Genomic DNA, 17,022 nt, shown 5'->3' with positions numbered 1-17,022 from the left:
GAAACCTACATATAGGTACATTCATTTCACCATTTTACAAACATACGTTGAACTCTTGCCTTGTGCTAAGTACTGCCTTTGTCAGTGGCGATATGATAATGAATAAGGCACAGGTATTGCCCTCAGAGAGTTTACAGATTTAAAAAATTCATTCTCTTTGTTAGTTATGACGTGAAAATCTGACCTTTCATCAATCCCTGTTTCCCCCAACATTTCTACATACTTAATGCTGTTTCACATAACATATGTTAGAAAACATCAATACTGTTGAAAATTATCTTGTAAAATTGTGCAATTTTGTATCAATCCTCAAACAGATCCTTCCTCCTGATAATATCAACACTCTATAAAAATAATTTATTTTTTGTGGTATATGCAGTATTTATTGATTATGAAACAGTCATATCCAACTTCAACAAACATGGTTCTTTTTTTCATTAAAATTTATAGCTATCAGGGAAACGCAAATCAAAACCACAGTGAAATATCACCTTACACCTGTTAGAATGGCTATTATCAATAAGACAAATAATAACAAATGTTGACAAGGCTGTGAAGAAAAAGGAAGCCTCATACACTGTTGCTGGGAATGTAAATTGGTACAACTGCTATGGAAAAGTAATTTCTTTTTACTCTTCTGACTACCTTGAGAAGTATTCATTCAAAAGAAACTGTCTCTTTCATGTAGCCAAGACGTGAGTTACTGTACCCTCTTCTTAATATCTCAAACTTTCTTAGCTTATGTCATACGCAATATAGTATGTAAATTTATGGGGGAAATGTTTATCTATTCAATATAAAGTCACAAAGGGATATTCCAGTAGGCTGCATTACTTCCTTATCTATGGACTTATGTTATACTGAAGCAATGACTTTGGAATTAGAGGAACTGAGCTCATGGTAAATTTATTTGAATAAATTTACTGAATATAGTGATATTTGTTCTAATTATTTTACTCCATTTGCTAAAAATTTTTTGACAATTAGTGAATATTTTGCGCAAGAGTACGGATTTTCTTTTCTATCAGGATAACTTTCCACATACTTTAAAATTATGAAGTGTCAATAATACAGTTGTCCCCTTAAATGACTGTGCACCCAAATACTGTAGAAAATATCAAGTTAACTCCCACCCACTGTATATGCAAAATAGGAGGGAACACTGCACCATACTTGGGAAATGTCTTTTTCATTACTAACACATGATTTATTGTATTTTCTACTGTCATCTGATGACAAATCTGGGGTTCACTTTATTAAAATGCTATAATAGGGAATACAGAAGACATACATGCACACAGTTCAAACAAAATCATTTTTAGTCGAATTAAGTTTTTAAGACCTTGTGTACATGAAACTTCTGTTCTTAAAACCAACATTCTCAAACTGTCTCACCATGAGAACACAGCACATTTCACATGGCTGCCCCACCAAAATAGCTCATTGGAACTCTATAAAACATGTTCTGTATTTTACAAAAGTCACTTTCAACAGTTTAAAATGACATTTTACTTCAAATCTGATTTTATTTTGGGGGGGGGCAATGGCCATTTTAGACTTAGATTCCATGTCTCCATTGATATGAGCCCCGGGTGACCGTTGACACTCAAAGGCAACATTAAGGGACCAGTCACACCTACCACCAGGATCCACCCTTTAAAATATGTTTATGTTTTAGAATATAAGTAGCATTAAAGTTTTGAAGGATCAATACAGACACAGGGCTAAGAAGAGAGGTGTAAAGTAAAGGAACCTTCAAGAGTCTAGTTTTAGGTCCAAACCCGAAACACAATCCTAAAAATTCTGTGATGTATTTTATTTCTACTAAACTAATCCAAGGATTTAGAAGTCTGAATAATTTTCCCTCAGTTCTAATTTAGGAATATATACATATATTCCTATATATAAAACAAACTTACCTTCTGTGGTTGGGTTACTATTTCTTAAGTGAATGAGTAATAAGTGATAATGATAGCAAAATAAGGAAGACTTTAAAAGGTCAAGCGTTCACATTTAAACAACCTTGTCCAAGCCTTTGGAAAGCAAACGAAACAAACTATGATGATTAGAGCTCAATTTCATACATAGTGTCACCACTAAAATAAACCCCAAACTTCGTTGCATACCTTAAAAACTATTTTAAGCTTTCTTTACAACACGTGTTTCGAAACACATAAATTTATTACAAAATAATTCCTCTTAGAAATAAACGTAAACAAAAAACTGAACTCACCTGAACAGAAGTGGTTTCATCCTTACCTCCATGAAAATCTATGGATGTAAACAAAGAATCATTTTTCTCACAGCTCTCCTGGCTGATGAGCGTGTCCGCATAGTTGGGCTGCGGGAAGATCAGGTGACTCTTCCCAGAGTCCGCGGTGAGGGAGACCTCGTGGGAGTAGGTCTGCAGGAACGCCTGCACCCCCTCCACGCCCACAAAGCTTGAGGCTGGCAGGCCGACCAACCTGTCGCCGGAAGCCGGAAGTAGACGAGATGTGTGCCACCGCCATAGCCTGAGTGCCAGCAGCACAACAACAAAGGCGAGGAAGACGCAGGAAACAGCAGCCACGGCCACCACCAGGTACAACGTGAGGTCTGAATCCTCAGAGTTCACGGGGTTCTTGACGTTGCTCAGGTCGGCCAGGACGTCTGGGATGCTATCTGCCAGGGCCACCGTGAGCGTGACAGTCGCTGAGAGAGGGGGCTGGCCATGGTCCTGGACCGCCACCACCAGGCTCTGCTTGAACGTGTCTCTGTCCAGCAGGGCCCGCGCAGTGCGCACCTCACCCGTGTGCAGCCCCACGGAGAACAGCCCTGGCTCGCTGGCCTTGAGCAGGCGGTAGGACAGCCAGGCGTTCTGACCTGAGTCTCTGTCCACTGCCACCACCTTAGTCACCAGGTAGCCGGGCTCTGCGGAGCGAGGTGCCAGTTCCACACCGCTAGAGCCATCAGTTGGGACGGCAGGGTACAGGATTTCAGGCGTGTTGTCGTTCTGGTCCAGAATGAACAGACTCAGTGACACATTGCTGCTGAGTGGTGGGTCCCCGCTATCCCTGGCGGTCACCAGAAGCTGTAAATCTCTGATCTGCTCATAGTCGAAGGAGCACAATGCATACAACACACCGGTGTCAGAGTTGATGGAGACATAAGAGGAGAGAGGTGCCCCCACGACGGTGTCCTCAGTGAGAGAGTAAGTGACCTGGGCATTCTTGCCACTGTCAGGATCATGGGCGGTTACAGAGAAGATGGAAGCTCCTCTGGCGTTGTTCTCCGGGATATAGGCTGAGTAGGAGGAACGAGGAAAAGTGGGCGGATTGTCATTGGTATCTGCCACGCTCAGGGTGATGTAAGTTTCAGTAGATAAAGGTGGGTTTCCTAGATCTGAGGCCATCACTGTGATATTGTACACAGAGATCTTTTCTCGGTCCAAATATTTCCATGTCACCAATCTATAATAATTATCTATTGATTTTTCTAATTGAAAAGGTAAATTATCGCTTATGTAACAGACAACTTGACCATTCTTCCTGGAGTCTCGGTCATGCACATTCAGGAAGGCAATTACTGTTCCAGGAAGAGTATTTTCCAAGACCGGGCTAAACAAAGATGTAATGATCACTTCGGGTCTATTGTCATTTACATCTTCCACGAAAATAAGCACTTTGGTCCTCCCCAGAAGTGCCCCCACATCTTCAGCTTGTATTTCCATTTCATAAAATGCACACTCTTCATAATCTAGGCTCTTTGCTGTTGATATTTCCCCAGTGTTTTCATTAAGCTGGAATAACGGAGATTGTTTTTCACTAATTTTCCAGAATTTGTATGCCACTTCTCCGTTGGCTCCCTCATCTGGGTCGCTAGCTCTTACAGTAAGCAGCCGGGTGCCCGGTGGCACGTTCTCTGGGACCGTCACTCGGTAAATGGGTTGAGCAAACACCGGGGCATTGTCGTTCGTATCCAACACTGTCACTTGGATGTGCACTGTACTGGAGCGACGCGGTGCGCCGCCGTCGGAGGCGATGAGGACCAGGTGGTGAGCAGCCTCTTCCTCGCGGTCCAGGGCGCGCTCCAGCACCAGCTCCGGGTTGATAGCTCCGTCATCTCCAGTTTGCACGTCCAGGGAGAAGTGGTCATTGGGGCTGAGTTGGTAGCTCTGCAGTGAATTCAAGCCCACATCCGGGTCCACAGCCTCTGGGAGTGGGTAACGTGTGCCAGGGGCAGCGATTTCGTTAATTTTTACTTCCAGATTTTCGACCTGGAATTTTGGATTATTATCATTGATATCAGTGACTTCTATTTCTATCCCAAAAAGTTTTCCTCTATCCTCAACCAGGATGTTGATATTTACAAGACACCGCGCGCTCTGCGCGCACAGCTCCTCTCTGTCTATCCTGCCCGCAGTGACCAAGCTACCGTTTCTCCGGTTCAGAGCAAAGAGCTGCGTCCTACCTCTGGAGACGATGCGGACTCCGTGCTTCGCCAGCTCTTGTGACTCCAGACCCAGGTCCTTGAAGACGTTACCCACGAAGGATCCTTTGTCACTCTCTTCTGGCACTGAGTAGTGGATCTGTCCCCGCCCGATCTCCCACAGCGTGCCCAGGAGCGCGCACAGCAGGGCCAGCTCGCCGCGTCCTCGGTAATTCTTTGGAGCGGCCATTGTTCTTTCGCTACGTAATCCACTCAGAATCTTCCTTGGGCATATGCGTCTTGTTTACTTTTATGCTGCAGCTATGGAGATCATCTAATCGAAAGCCGGAGTGTCCCAAATTTAGGGATGGAGTTTCGCTGCTGCCCTGCAGTTGGTTCGTGGGATCTGCAAGTCTTTGTGAGGTAGGAGCCCTGAGCATTTGGTTGGCGTTCGGTTACATTCATCTCCAAATTAGGTGAACAGCGGCGCTTAGAGTCCTAAACAGTTACTGCAACCATTTATATTTATAATACTGTATGCTAGATTACTGAGAAAAAAAAACTACTTGGTTTTTATAGTTTGTTTTGTATTTATTTAACTTGTACCTGAATTCATATTTTAAAATTGCCAAGAAGCATGGGATGAAGTAGGGTTAAACTCTTACAAAGTATTATAAAATGATCAGATTTATTGGTTAGCATCATATTAAATTATTCACATTTCTGGAACACCTTTACTCTTTAAAAAATAAATTATTTGTTATACTCTGAGATTATTTTATGTTATTATACTCTAAGCTTTATTGTAAATGTCTTTAATATATATTATCAAATAAGTAAGAACTCCATTTGTCACTGGAAATTAATTCATTTATGTACTAAAATAGACCTATTGGAGATGATTGACTCAGAAGTTATTTTACTTGGTTTAAACTAATTAATCATAATAAGCTTTATGTAGAATTTTCGCTTTTTAATTTTCTCTAAAAGTGTCATTTTAATTGCATATTGATGTTTTCAAATCATCGTTGTAAAATTTTAATAGTTTAAGTGCTTTTACTTTCAAGTTTTAAAGAGATTATGCTGTTTGGTTATTTTATTTAAATTATTTTTTCCTATTTGAATAGAAAACGCTTGAAAAGTACAAATGATTTTACAAGGAAAGGTAAAAATGATTTTACAAAAAAAGTAAATCTACATCCTGTTCTTCCACCAATGAGAGATTATTACATTTTAAAGCAGACTTAATTATCTTCTTAAGGTACACAAATATTCTAAAGTTATTTTTACCTTTATTAGTACTTTGAACAAAAGAACCGCAAAAAAGTAAGGAACATATCATTATCATCAAGGAATCAAAAAGCACCAATACAAAAAAAGTCTCTTTTTTCCATCAGTTTGTAAAGTGGCCATTAACTGAAGCAGTTGCTAAGGGAAATCTAGCAAAAGGCTGAAACAATGTATTATCATCCTGTGTATATACTTGTATGCATATCAGATTAGCAATTTTGTCTAATATTTGAAGAATTCAACTCCATTTTGCTATATTAGTTTAAGGCTTAAAAAAGAAGGCAGTTCAAAACATTGTCTTTTCTTTGATAGAATGACCTTCAATACAAATCAATTCTGCAAAAACCAGGGTGCAAGTAGGGAGAACATGCTTTTTTCTTCTGATGAGCATAATAATGGACCTAATGCTAAGTCAAAGGATTTTACACACAACACACACACACATAGTACATTGCGTACAATTACAGTGGGTTCATCTACATAAAAATCCAGGTTACGATATGTTATTCTAGGTGATTTTGAAACAAACAGAAGAAAATATAAGAGACAAAGCATCAGATTATTATGGAAACCATAGCAGTTAAATTAGATAGTAAGAAAAATATCTAATCTTAGCTTAATTTTTTTTGCTTTAAAGGTTTGTTTAAACGACTGCTTACTTTTACATTTACAGTATATCAAGCTAAAAAAAATCGTCTATTAAGTGATAGGAAGAAAAATTTAGGGAAAAATCTCATTAGCTTTTATGACAGACTTTATAGCATTCTTTAATGTTTCCCTTTGTGGACAAAACCACACTCTCACTGCTTTGTAAATCTGAGCCTGGTAAGACATCCCTAAAAGACACCTTATTGCTCCCACTCCAACAACCCTCCTTGAAGAATGGTATGACCACTTTTTGACTGGCTACAATTTGCTTAAGACAACTGTTAAATCGGAACATTGTATGTTTTCCTGTGAATATGGAGAACTGGGCAGACCACGAGAAGCAGAATATATTTAAGGGAAACTCACCGGATAGGAAGTCGACTCACGGGAATTACACAGTGGAAATAAGGCCCCCGACGAATCGCCACAAAGTATGTCTTGTCCTGAGCTCAGCTGCTCATTACATTGTAGAAAATTAAATTCTGTCTTTCCAGTATGGGCAACGCACAGATTGTAGGAATAAGGTAAAGTCCCTTCACTGTAGTTGGGGGTAACCGCGGGTCCAGATTTGACGCAAAGACCAGGCTGAAAGTAGCCTCCGGTGGAGAGTCTGGAGGAGCGTCTCAGATGTAGAGCGACCGCCAGAATCACCGCGAGGAGGAAGAGCACGGAGATCAAGGCCAAGGCCACAACCAGGTAAAACTGCAGCTCAGCCTGGGGGTCAGGGGACGCGGGCCGGTCACTGAGGTCTGGCAGTACCTCTTGTAGGCTGTCAGCGAAGACCAGGAGCAGCGTGGCAGTGGCCGAGAGGGGCGGCTGTCCCCCATCGCGCACAGCGACCAATAGGCGCTGGCGGGCCGCGTCCCTGTCGCCCAAAGCGCGCGCCGTGCGCACCTCGCCCGTGCGCAGCCCCAGGCTGAACAGTCCGGGCTCGCTGGCCTGCAGCACGTGGTAGGACAGCCAGGCGTTGTGTCCCGAGTCCGCGTCCACCGCCACCACCTTGGTGACCAGGTAGCCGGGCTGCGCGGCGCGCGGCACCGTGTCGAAGAGCGCCGAGCCGTCGGGCCCCAGCGCGGGGTACAGCACCCTTGGCGCGTTGTCGTTGCGGTCGCCCACCAACACGCGCACGCTCACGTTGGCGCTGAGCGCGGGCGAGCCCTGGTCGCGGGCCTGCAGCGTCAGCTCGAAGGCGCGCAGCTGCTCGTGGTCGAAGGCGCGCTGTGCGAACACCACCCCGCTCTGCGCGCTCACGGACACGTAGGACGACAGCGCCCGCGGCTCCAGGTCGCTGGCCACGATGGAGTAGGAGACGTGGCCGTTGGGCCCCAGGTCGGGGTCGGAGGCGCTGACCTGCGCTAAGGAGGCACCAGGCAGGTTGTTTTCTGGCACGTGTACCACGTAGGAGGACTGTTGGAAAACCGGGGCGTTGTCATTCACATCGCCGATGTGCAGGGTGATGCTTGAACTGGAGGAGAGGGGCGGCTTGCCTCTGTCGGTGGCTGTGATGGTGACATTGTACTCAGGGGTCTGCTCGCGGTCTAGAACTCCATCTGTCACTAATTTATACGTGCTTTTTGAAGAAGTGAGTAATTTAAAGGGAACATCACCTTCTAATTTACAAATAACTTCTCCGTTGTGTCCGGAGTCCTTGTCACGGATTTTGAGTAAAGCAATGAAGGTTCCTATGCTGGTGTCTTCCATAATAAGAGCTGGTAGCGATTGGAATATCACTTCTGGGACATTGTCATTGACATCTAGGACTTCTATCTCCACGGTACATTGAGCAATCATTCCTCCACCATCCTTTGCTTCCAAAACTATGGAATATTCTTTGACTCCCTCAAAATCTAATGTGTTTCGAACAGTGATTTCCCCGGTAGTAGAATTCAGGTCAAACTGGGTGATCTGGCCTGACTCAGTGAAAGAGTAGGTGATCTCGGCATTGACACCCTCATCCTGGTCGGTGGCCATCACTCGAAGCACAGTGGAGCCTGGGGACACGTTTTCCGGAAGGCCCACCCTGTATAGCTCTTGGCTGAACACCGGAGGGTTATCGTTGGCATCAGTCACTAGAACATGTATCTGTGCAGTGCTGCTTAGGGGTGGATCCCCGCGGTCCAAAGCAGTCAAGGTCAAGAGGTAGGACTTCTGCTCTTCCCGGTCTAAAGGCATCTTCAGTACTAGCTCGGGGTATTTACTGCCATCTAATTTCTCTTTATTCACGAGTAAGAAATGATCATTGGGACTGAGCTGGTAATTCTGTAGTGAGTTGGTCCCAATATCTGCATCATGGGCAGATCCTAAGATAAATCGTGCCTCCGGCTTTGTGGACTCACTTATTTGCAGCTCAAAGGAACTTTGCATGAATTTTGGCGTGTGGTCATTAATATCCTCGATCTCCACAGTCACGTGATAAAAATTCAATGGCCTTTCGGCAACAGCCTCAAATTCCAGAGCACAGACTGGCTTCTTCCCGCATATCTGCTCCCGGTCCAGCCTGCTGCCCACAAGTAACTCCCCGCGCTCTGCGCTCACAGTGAAGTAAGGCTTCTCCGAACTGACGCGCAGTTTTCGAGTCAGTAACTCCCCGACACTGAGTCCCAGGTCCTTGGCGAGGTTCCCCACCACCGAGCCCTCAGGCAGTTCCTCGGGAATTCTGTAGCGGATCTGCTCAGAGAGCGCCGGGCAGAACAAAGACAGCAGGAAGGGCAAGAGCACGGGCCGCCTCTCAGCCCAGCCCCTGTCCCCAGCGCCGCTCGCCATCCCTCTCGCTCCCCTGGGCTTGCTCACCGGCCTGGAGGCGCCGGATGACAAATAATCTCTGTGTTGCAGATGTCCGGAGCTCGGAACAGGCTTTAGTTCCTACGTGGGGGTCTGGGTTTGTTCTTTTCCGGAGAAGAAAGCGGTGTAAAGAGGCTCGTACTGTCGGGTGTCAGCTAGGGAAAGTGCACTGCGGCTGCGCGAGGCGATGGCCTGAGCCAAGCTCTCCACTCTGGCCAACAGCGGCGCCCAGAGTCCGCACTAGGAAACTGCAGCCTGTGCAGTTTGGGTCTAACCAGCTACAGTAATTATAATAGTTTGCCTGACCGAACAATTGTTATAGTCTATATATTTAATGTTTAATATGTATCATTAGAAACGTCATTATCCTAACTTTCCAGGTTTTAGGGAACTCACATAGATTTAATACATGAACTCTATATGTTGACACAATTATCCCCCAATCTTCAAATCCACACTAGAAATAGAATGATGACTATAACACAGACTTAGCTAAAGGATCTCAGAGTACAGTAATTTTGAATACTTAATAATTAGCAATATATTGGATAAAGTTTTATGCTTCTTTCCTTGTTTCTCTTCCCCTTATTTTTCTTTAATTTGTGGGCACCTCCACACTGATTCATTTCAATTTTTTTCAGAGCATTAGTAATTGTCTTAAGAAAGGGTACAATTTATACTTACCACCAAATACCTCTCTTCTTCCAAAATAGTTTCAATTATTTACTTATAGTAATATTACCTGATTTTCACTTCTGGTATCTTAATGAAGGAAACGATGCAGCCAGAAGAGTTAGCCTATCCCTTCTCCTTCCCATGCACAATTATTTCCCAGGTTATAAAACGTAACATCAATCCTCAAAGTTACCAGGGGAATAATATTTTGCTTTGACACACAAAGTCTCTAACCGTGGTCTATTGCACTGAGGCACTGGTTCCCACTTCTGCAGTCATAACATCCCATGATGACACTAAATAAAAGAAATGCTTCCTAGAAAGTTGATTTGCAAAAGCTCACTGAGTTTAGTGACAATTTCTCCCCTTTACTTAATAATATTTTTTAAGCATCCAATAAATTGGGTAGGGAGATTTTCTTTTTCAAAATACCCAGTAACCACATTTCTGCTTGACAATGTGTCAGTAACATTGTCTTCTCCCCAAGTGACTGTACATCTAACACTGCAAAATGTATGAAGTACACCCATACTATTGCATATTTCCTTTATATAGGAAATACCACCAAACAGAACACTATGATAAGATGATAGGATAAAATGTCCACTTAATTAACACTCAAAAGGTCCCAGTAAACAAAATTACCTTGTCATCAACCCCTTCCAGATGCTACTCAACTGATGTATTGAGCTTCATACAGAGCTTTACACAAAGCTCTTACACAAATAATATACATAGAGTATGGAAGTAGTTAATTCCAGATTGGGTTATTTCTATCTGAATTTTTCAGCATACCCAATAAGTAACATCTAACTACTGGTCTAGGACTTAAGTATGAGATAGTTGTTTCATAAAGCCACCATGCCAATCTGCCACTTGGAGAGCCCTCAGTCACACTTCACATGGCTGCACCACTAAAACTGCACATCGGAATTGTGTGGTAAAACACGTAACTGCCTATTTCACAAATGCCACTTATAATACTTGAAAAGATATCTTATTTGACATCATATTTTGTTGGTTTTGAACAGTGACCTTCAGTGTGGCATGAGATTCCATGTCTGTCATTGATATAGATCTTAGTGAAGCTTGACACAAACATTTTATTCTTCCGGCATTTACCCAACTTTCCACCAGAACCTGACTTTAATGGATGATTATGCTTTAAATAGGTCAGGAGGCAATTAAGATTTTTCAAGGCCATCAAGTTGAGGTACATGGAGGCAGAAGCTAGACAGAAAAAAGTTTCAGACTGAAAAAAATATTCAAGAGCCTTTTATGGACCTGAGCTAAAGAACGCTGAGAAGGCTTTTGCTAACCTAGTGCAATGAGAAAGACAATTCATCCTCATTTATAAACTACATGAATTAAGAACATCAACTGGAAAATAGATGGAAGGTATAAAAATGGGATAGTCCACTTACTCACAATCTTGTCCTCAGATGTTCACTATGGAAATGATATCAAACCCTACGTCAATAAGTGTTTCATGTTAAAGTATCACCACTGAAATAAACCATTAAACTTGCTTTAGCCATTTAAAGTTTCTTCAAAAACTTGTTTCATGGGGTGGCCGGATGGGTCAGTTGGTTAGAACGCATGCTCTTAACAACAAGGTTGCTGGTTCAACTCCCGCATGAGATGGTGGGCTGCGCCCCCTGCAACTAAGATTAAAAACGGCGACTGGACTTGGAGCTGAGCTGCGCCCTCCACAACTAAGATTGAAGGACAACAACTTGACTTGGAGCTGATGGGTCCTGGAAAAAACACACTGTTCCCCAATAAAGTTCTGGAAATACACACTGTTCCCCTTCCCCAATAAAAAAATCTAAAAAAACCCAACCAAACAACACTTATGTCACAAAATCATAAAGAAATTTTCACAAAATCCCTCAAAGATATAAAGATAAGTGAATGACTGAACTCACCTGAATACTTTGGGCTTCACCCTTACATTCATGAAAATCTATGGATGTTAACAACGGTTCATTTTTCTCACAGCTCTCCTGGCTGATGAGCGTGTCCGCGTAGTTGGGCTGCGGGAAGATCAGGTGACTCTTCCCAGAGTCCGCGGTGAGGGAAACCTCGTGGGAATAGGTCTGCAGGAAAGCCTGCACCCCGTCCATGCCCACAAAGTGAGAGGGGGGCACACCCACCAATACACCTCCTGAATCCTGGAGAAGACGTGACGTGTACCAGTGCCGCAGTCTGAGCGCCAGCAGCACTGTGACAAAAGCAAGGAAGACGCAAGAGACCACAGCCACCGCCACCACCAGGTACAGCGTTAGGCCTGAGGCATCAGAGTCATGTGGGACCTCCAGGCTGCTCAGGTCGGCCAGGACGTCTGGGATGCTGTCAGCCACGGCCACGGTGAGCGTGACGGTGGCCGAGAGAGGGGGCTGGCCATGGTCCTGGACCGCCACCACCAGGCTCTGCTTGAGCGCGTCTCTGTCCAGCAGGGCCCGCGCAGTGCGCACCTCGCCCGTGTGCAGCCCCACGGAGAACAGCCCTGGCTCGCTGGCCTTGAGCAGGCGGTAGGACAGCCAGGCATTCTGGCCCGAGTCTCTGTCCACTGCCACCACCTTGGTCACCAGATAGCCGGGCTCTGCGGATCGGGGTGCCAGCTCCACACCTGTGGAACCATCAGTGGGGATGGTGGGGTACAGGATCTCTGGTGCATTGTCATTTTGATCCAGCACAAATATACTCAGCGACACGTTGTTACTGAGTGGTGGGTCCCCACTGTCACGCGCAGTCACTCTCAATTGCAGGTCACGGAACTGCTCATAGTCGAAGGAGTGCAATGCATATAGGACGCCGGTGTCAGAGTTGATGGAGACATAAGAGGATAGAGGTGCACCCTGGATGGTGTCTTCAGCCAGAGAGTAGGTGACCCGGGCATTTTCGTCGCTGTCAGGGTCTTGTGCAGTCACAGAGAAGATGGAGGCGCCTCGGGGGCTGTTCTCAGGGACATAGACAGAGTAGGAGGAGTGGGGAAAGGCAGGTGGGTTGTCATTGGTGTCTGCCACCTTCATGGAGATATGAGTTTCCGTGGACAAGGGTGGGGTTCCGCCATCTGTGGCTTTCAGTGTGATGTTATACCCAGGGAGTATTTCCCTGTCTAGGTTTTTTGCTGTCACCAATCTATAATAATTGTCTATTGATCTTTCTAATCTAAAAGGCAGATTTTCCGAAATAGTGCAGGTCACCTCGCCATTTTTCCCAGAATCTCGGTCTTGAAGGTAGAAAAGAGCAATTACTGTTCCAAGAGGAGTGTCTTCAGGGATTGAGCTGCTTACAGACGTTACAGTCACCTCTGGCGCATTGTCATTCACATCTAAAACGGTGATCAGCACCTTAGCCCTTGTCATACTACCAGGACCATCTTGAGCCTGAACTTCCATCTCATAGTAGCCAGATTCTTCATAATCTAGGCCCTCTAAAGTTGCTAATTCTCCGGTGTGGGAGTTCAGTTGGAATAGCTGTAGAATTTTTGCAGTTATTTTCCTAAAAGAATATGTGACTTCCCCATTGACTCCGTCGTCTGGGTCGATAGCGTTTACTGTGAGCAGTGTGGTGCCCACCGGCACGTTCTCAGGGACAGTCACTTGGTACTGGGGCAAAGAGAAGACTGGTGCGTGGTCATTCACGTCCACCACTGTTACTTGGATGCGGGCGGTGCCGGATCGGGGTGGGTCGCCGCCGTCAGAGGCTGTGAGAAGGAGGTGGTGAGCGGCTTCTTCCTCACGGTCCAGAACCCGCTCCAGCACTAATTCCGGATATTTAGTACCGTCGTCTGCAGTTTGCACAACCAGGGAGAAGTGGCGATTGGGGTTGAGCTGGTAGCTCTGGAGGGAGTTCGTGCCCACATCCGGATCCCTAGCCTCATTTAACGGAAACCGCACCCCAGGAGCTATATTTTCCATTATTTTTACATTCATTTCTTCTGTCAAGAACCTAGGAGCGTTGTCATTAACATCTATTATTTCCACTTCAATACGGTAAAGATTCATTTTATCTTCCATCAGGATGTTAAAACTCACCAGACACCGCGCGCTCTGAGCGCAGAGCTCCTCCCGGTCTATCCTGCCCGCGGTGACCAAGCTGCCACTTCGCGTATTCAGCGCGAAAAGCTGCGTCCTACCTCTGGAGACGATGCGGGCTCCGCGCTCCGCCAGCTGCTGGGGCTCCAGCCCCAGGTCCTTGGCGATATTACCCACAAAAGATCCTTTGTCAGTCTCCTCCGGCACAGAGTAGAGAATATGTCCTGCCCAAGCTTCGTTCCGGGTCCCCAGGAGGATGGAGAGCAGGATGAATCCTCTGTAATCCCCGCGCCTCTGCGGAGTGGCCATTCTTGTCCGCAGATGTTGTTTAGATCCTTGGCTACCTCCTGTTGGGCTTCTGGATGCCAGTGTGTCCGCGCGGAGCCCTCTGTATTCGGGAAAAGAGCCCAGAATCCAGTAGAACAGAGGTCTGAGTTTGGTGCCTCTTGGAAAACTGTGTGTCTCAATCTGGCGTTTCTTTGTGTTGTAAAAGCTCGGTAGTTCTGGCAGATCTTTTGCACCATTATTCCCCGGATTGGTGAACAGCGGCACTTAGAGTCCTTACTATGTTACTGCACCATATTGAAACTAACTGATTTTTCAGAAAGTTGTTTTATCCTTCAAAATCTTCCGTTTATATTTCTTTAATCTGTATATCTTTGATATCATTGAAAAAATCCATTTTAAGAAACAGAATTGGTGCACCAATGTTCATGGATGAGTGTTTATTAATGCCGGATAATTTTTCAAAATTCTTTGGTTTGCATTGCAATTTTGAAATGACTCTTGGGCACTGCCTCGCACTTTATTTATTACATATAGGGAAAAATTAGCCATTTCAGGTAAAAAAGCATGATTTATTTTTTAAAGGTGTTTGTATACATAAGATATCATATAAAAACTATTTACCTCAGAGTAAAATAAATTTAAGTTAATTAAATAAGATTGAATACATACTATGTTCTAGATACCCCCATGTAAAACTCAGATAGTCAAAATTTTCTTTAACCTATAAAGAGGTAATTTAATAAAGTTTTTGATTGGATGGCACCTTAGAGATGGTTTAGGCCAATACCTTCATTTTAATGATTTATAAAACGAGAGGGAATTGTCTTATCCTCGACTATATAGTAGTAGAACGAATGTCATAATACAAATATCCTCACTCCCAGTCTTCTAAGAAGAAAAAGGGAATCATCATTTGCCTTGGTTGGTGCTTTATGCTCAAAAAGTGCCATTAGAGATGAGGTGAGAAGCCAAGCAGCAATGATAAGCTATAGAAGCAATTCATTTTGTACAGAAGGCTGAAATTTGCAGAGGTCCTGCTGGCTGTGGATTCATAAGAAAGTGGGTGTTGGCTTGACTGCTTCTTTTCATTATGCAATTCAAATAATCATCCTGCCTTATTCCAGAATAATTAGGAAAGGTGGGTCTCTAGACAGCCTTTGAGCACACATGCAGGACTGACTGAGAGGACCCTTAGAGGTACTTATTTCTCCACTGTTGTTAATAAATGAAACTCAGTTGTTGATAGATTTGAGGTTACCCTCACCTGGTAGAAATAAAACAAAGTTCCTTCCACATAGTTGCAAGAGAAAAGAGACTGACCAGCTCTGGAATGAAGAGCTAGCAAGAAATAGCCTTACTTTGTAAAGTATTTGAAGCCCTACGGGAGTAGTAGCAAACAGCAGCAGGAGGAGAAACCAGAAGTAACTTAAAAAATGCTTAGCTTAGTTGGTGAGAAGTTTCTAACTAAATAATCTATTTCTGCTCTCTGTTAACATGGTTCCAAAATATAGGGAACACTTTGAATGAAATGCTGTTTCAATCTATCAAAATAATTTACAGTCATGTTTGTTTTCACCAAAGAACTTTCTGTTCAAAGGAACCAATATGAATGTTACAGATTAATTCCATAAAGAGGAGTTAAAATACTATTTGCTTAGTAATTCTGAACTTCTTGTTGATGTATGTGAGCATATGTTCATCAAAGATCATGAGTACTTGCAGACATTTGCAAACAAAACTTTCATGTTTGGATATTATGGCTCCCAATATCGTGATCTTTTTCTACTTGATTCTTGAAAACTCATAGTGTCATCTCATATTGTCTCTTATTCTAGTTCTTAAAAGTCTCAACATTACTTCATAATGACCTGTATGTATGTAGCACCTTCTTTGGAGCTAAATAAATAAGATCTAGGTAAATGAAATTATAGGCATATTCTGAACATAAATAATGCTTTAGGGAGTAAATGGCTACATTATCTCTAGTATCAAGTTTTCTAAATTATTCCACAACACAAAATTAAATATTAAGGATCTCTACTAGACCACCACCATATGTTTAACTATAACATAAGCCCACTATATTAAGTTGAAATAATTTTATAGTTTTATTACTGATTGAGTTATTGCAAAGGATCTTGATCTTCATTTGTTTACTTGCATTAAAAAATTCTAGGGAAGCTGGTTAGCTCAGTTGGTTAGAGCATGACTCGTAACACCAGGGTTGCCGGTTTGATCCCCACATGGGCCACTGTGAGCTGCACCCTCCACAACTAGATTGAAACAACTACTTAACTTGGAGCTGAAGGGTCCAGTAAAAACACACTTAAAATAAATAAAAATAAATAAAAATAAATTCTATGCAAAGCCTATTTGACTTCCCAGGCATTGAGTAATCTTCTTTCCTTTCTTCATGGAACTTTTTAAAATTGAAGAACAATTTGTTTGGAGTTCTGTTTAGGTTTTCATTCCGAAACAAAGACATAGGTATTTTTCAATGATTCTCTCTGAGATTTTACTCCTTCCCCTTTGATAACAGCCACCTCAACAGAAATTTGATCAGAAACTGGTAGTTTTCACACATGATAAAATAAGCCTAATAATTTGGTAGATTTTTCCCCCTGATGCTTCAAAATTCAGTATATGCTCAGAATCTCAGACTGCTTATCTTATTCATAATGACCTGTATGGTATGTAGACTCATTTCGTCAGACTTAGCAAGTTCCACAATTGCCAGAATCTGTTCGTTTTTCTGTCAGTAAAATATTTTCTCTGTTTAAATGAAATGATCACAGGTAACTAAGAGAATAAAACCAACCAACCTACTATCCCAGTTAGTGAGCAGAAAAGAGATACAATAAACCAGTGTACTATCCATGAAACAAGTTAG

The 17,022-nt window shown here is 43.3% G+C and overlaps 1 protein-coding gene across 12 annotated transcripts in view; it reads right to left on the bottom strand.

Moving 5' to 3' along the window:
- Positions 1–17,022, bottom strand: part of LOC109451094 (protocadherin gamma-C4) — a 149,525-nt gene that overhangs the window by 81,462 nt on the left and 51,041 nt on the right. The window contains exon 1 of one of the 12 annotated variants that reach the window (XM_088798671.1): positions 11,730–14,344. The exons of 9 other annotated variants lie outside the window; for them this stretch is intronic. In XM_088798671.1, the coding sequence (XP_088654797.1) occupies positions 11,730–14,153 (2,424 nt within the window). In that variant the 5' untranslated portion in view covers positions 14,154–14,344. Of the gene's footprint in view, positions 1–2,233; positions 4,843–6,711; positions 9,295–11,729; positions 14,345–17,022 lie in introns of those variants that run through there. 2 more of the 12 variants (XM_088798675.1, XM_088798672.1) reach the window with 2 other exon arrangements.

Source organism: Rhinolophus sinicus, chromosome 5, assembly GCF_057876585.1.
Source record: "Rhinolophus sinicus isolate RSI-liver-muscle chromosome 5, RSI-T2T, whole genome shotgun sequence".
NCBI lineage: Eukaryota > Metazoa > Chordata > Mammalia > Chiroptera > Rhinolophidae > Rhinolophus > Rhinolophus sinicus.
The sequence above is the reverse complement of the archived record's forward strand: the minus strand, read 5'-3'. Positions and strand labels throughout refer to the sequence as shown.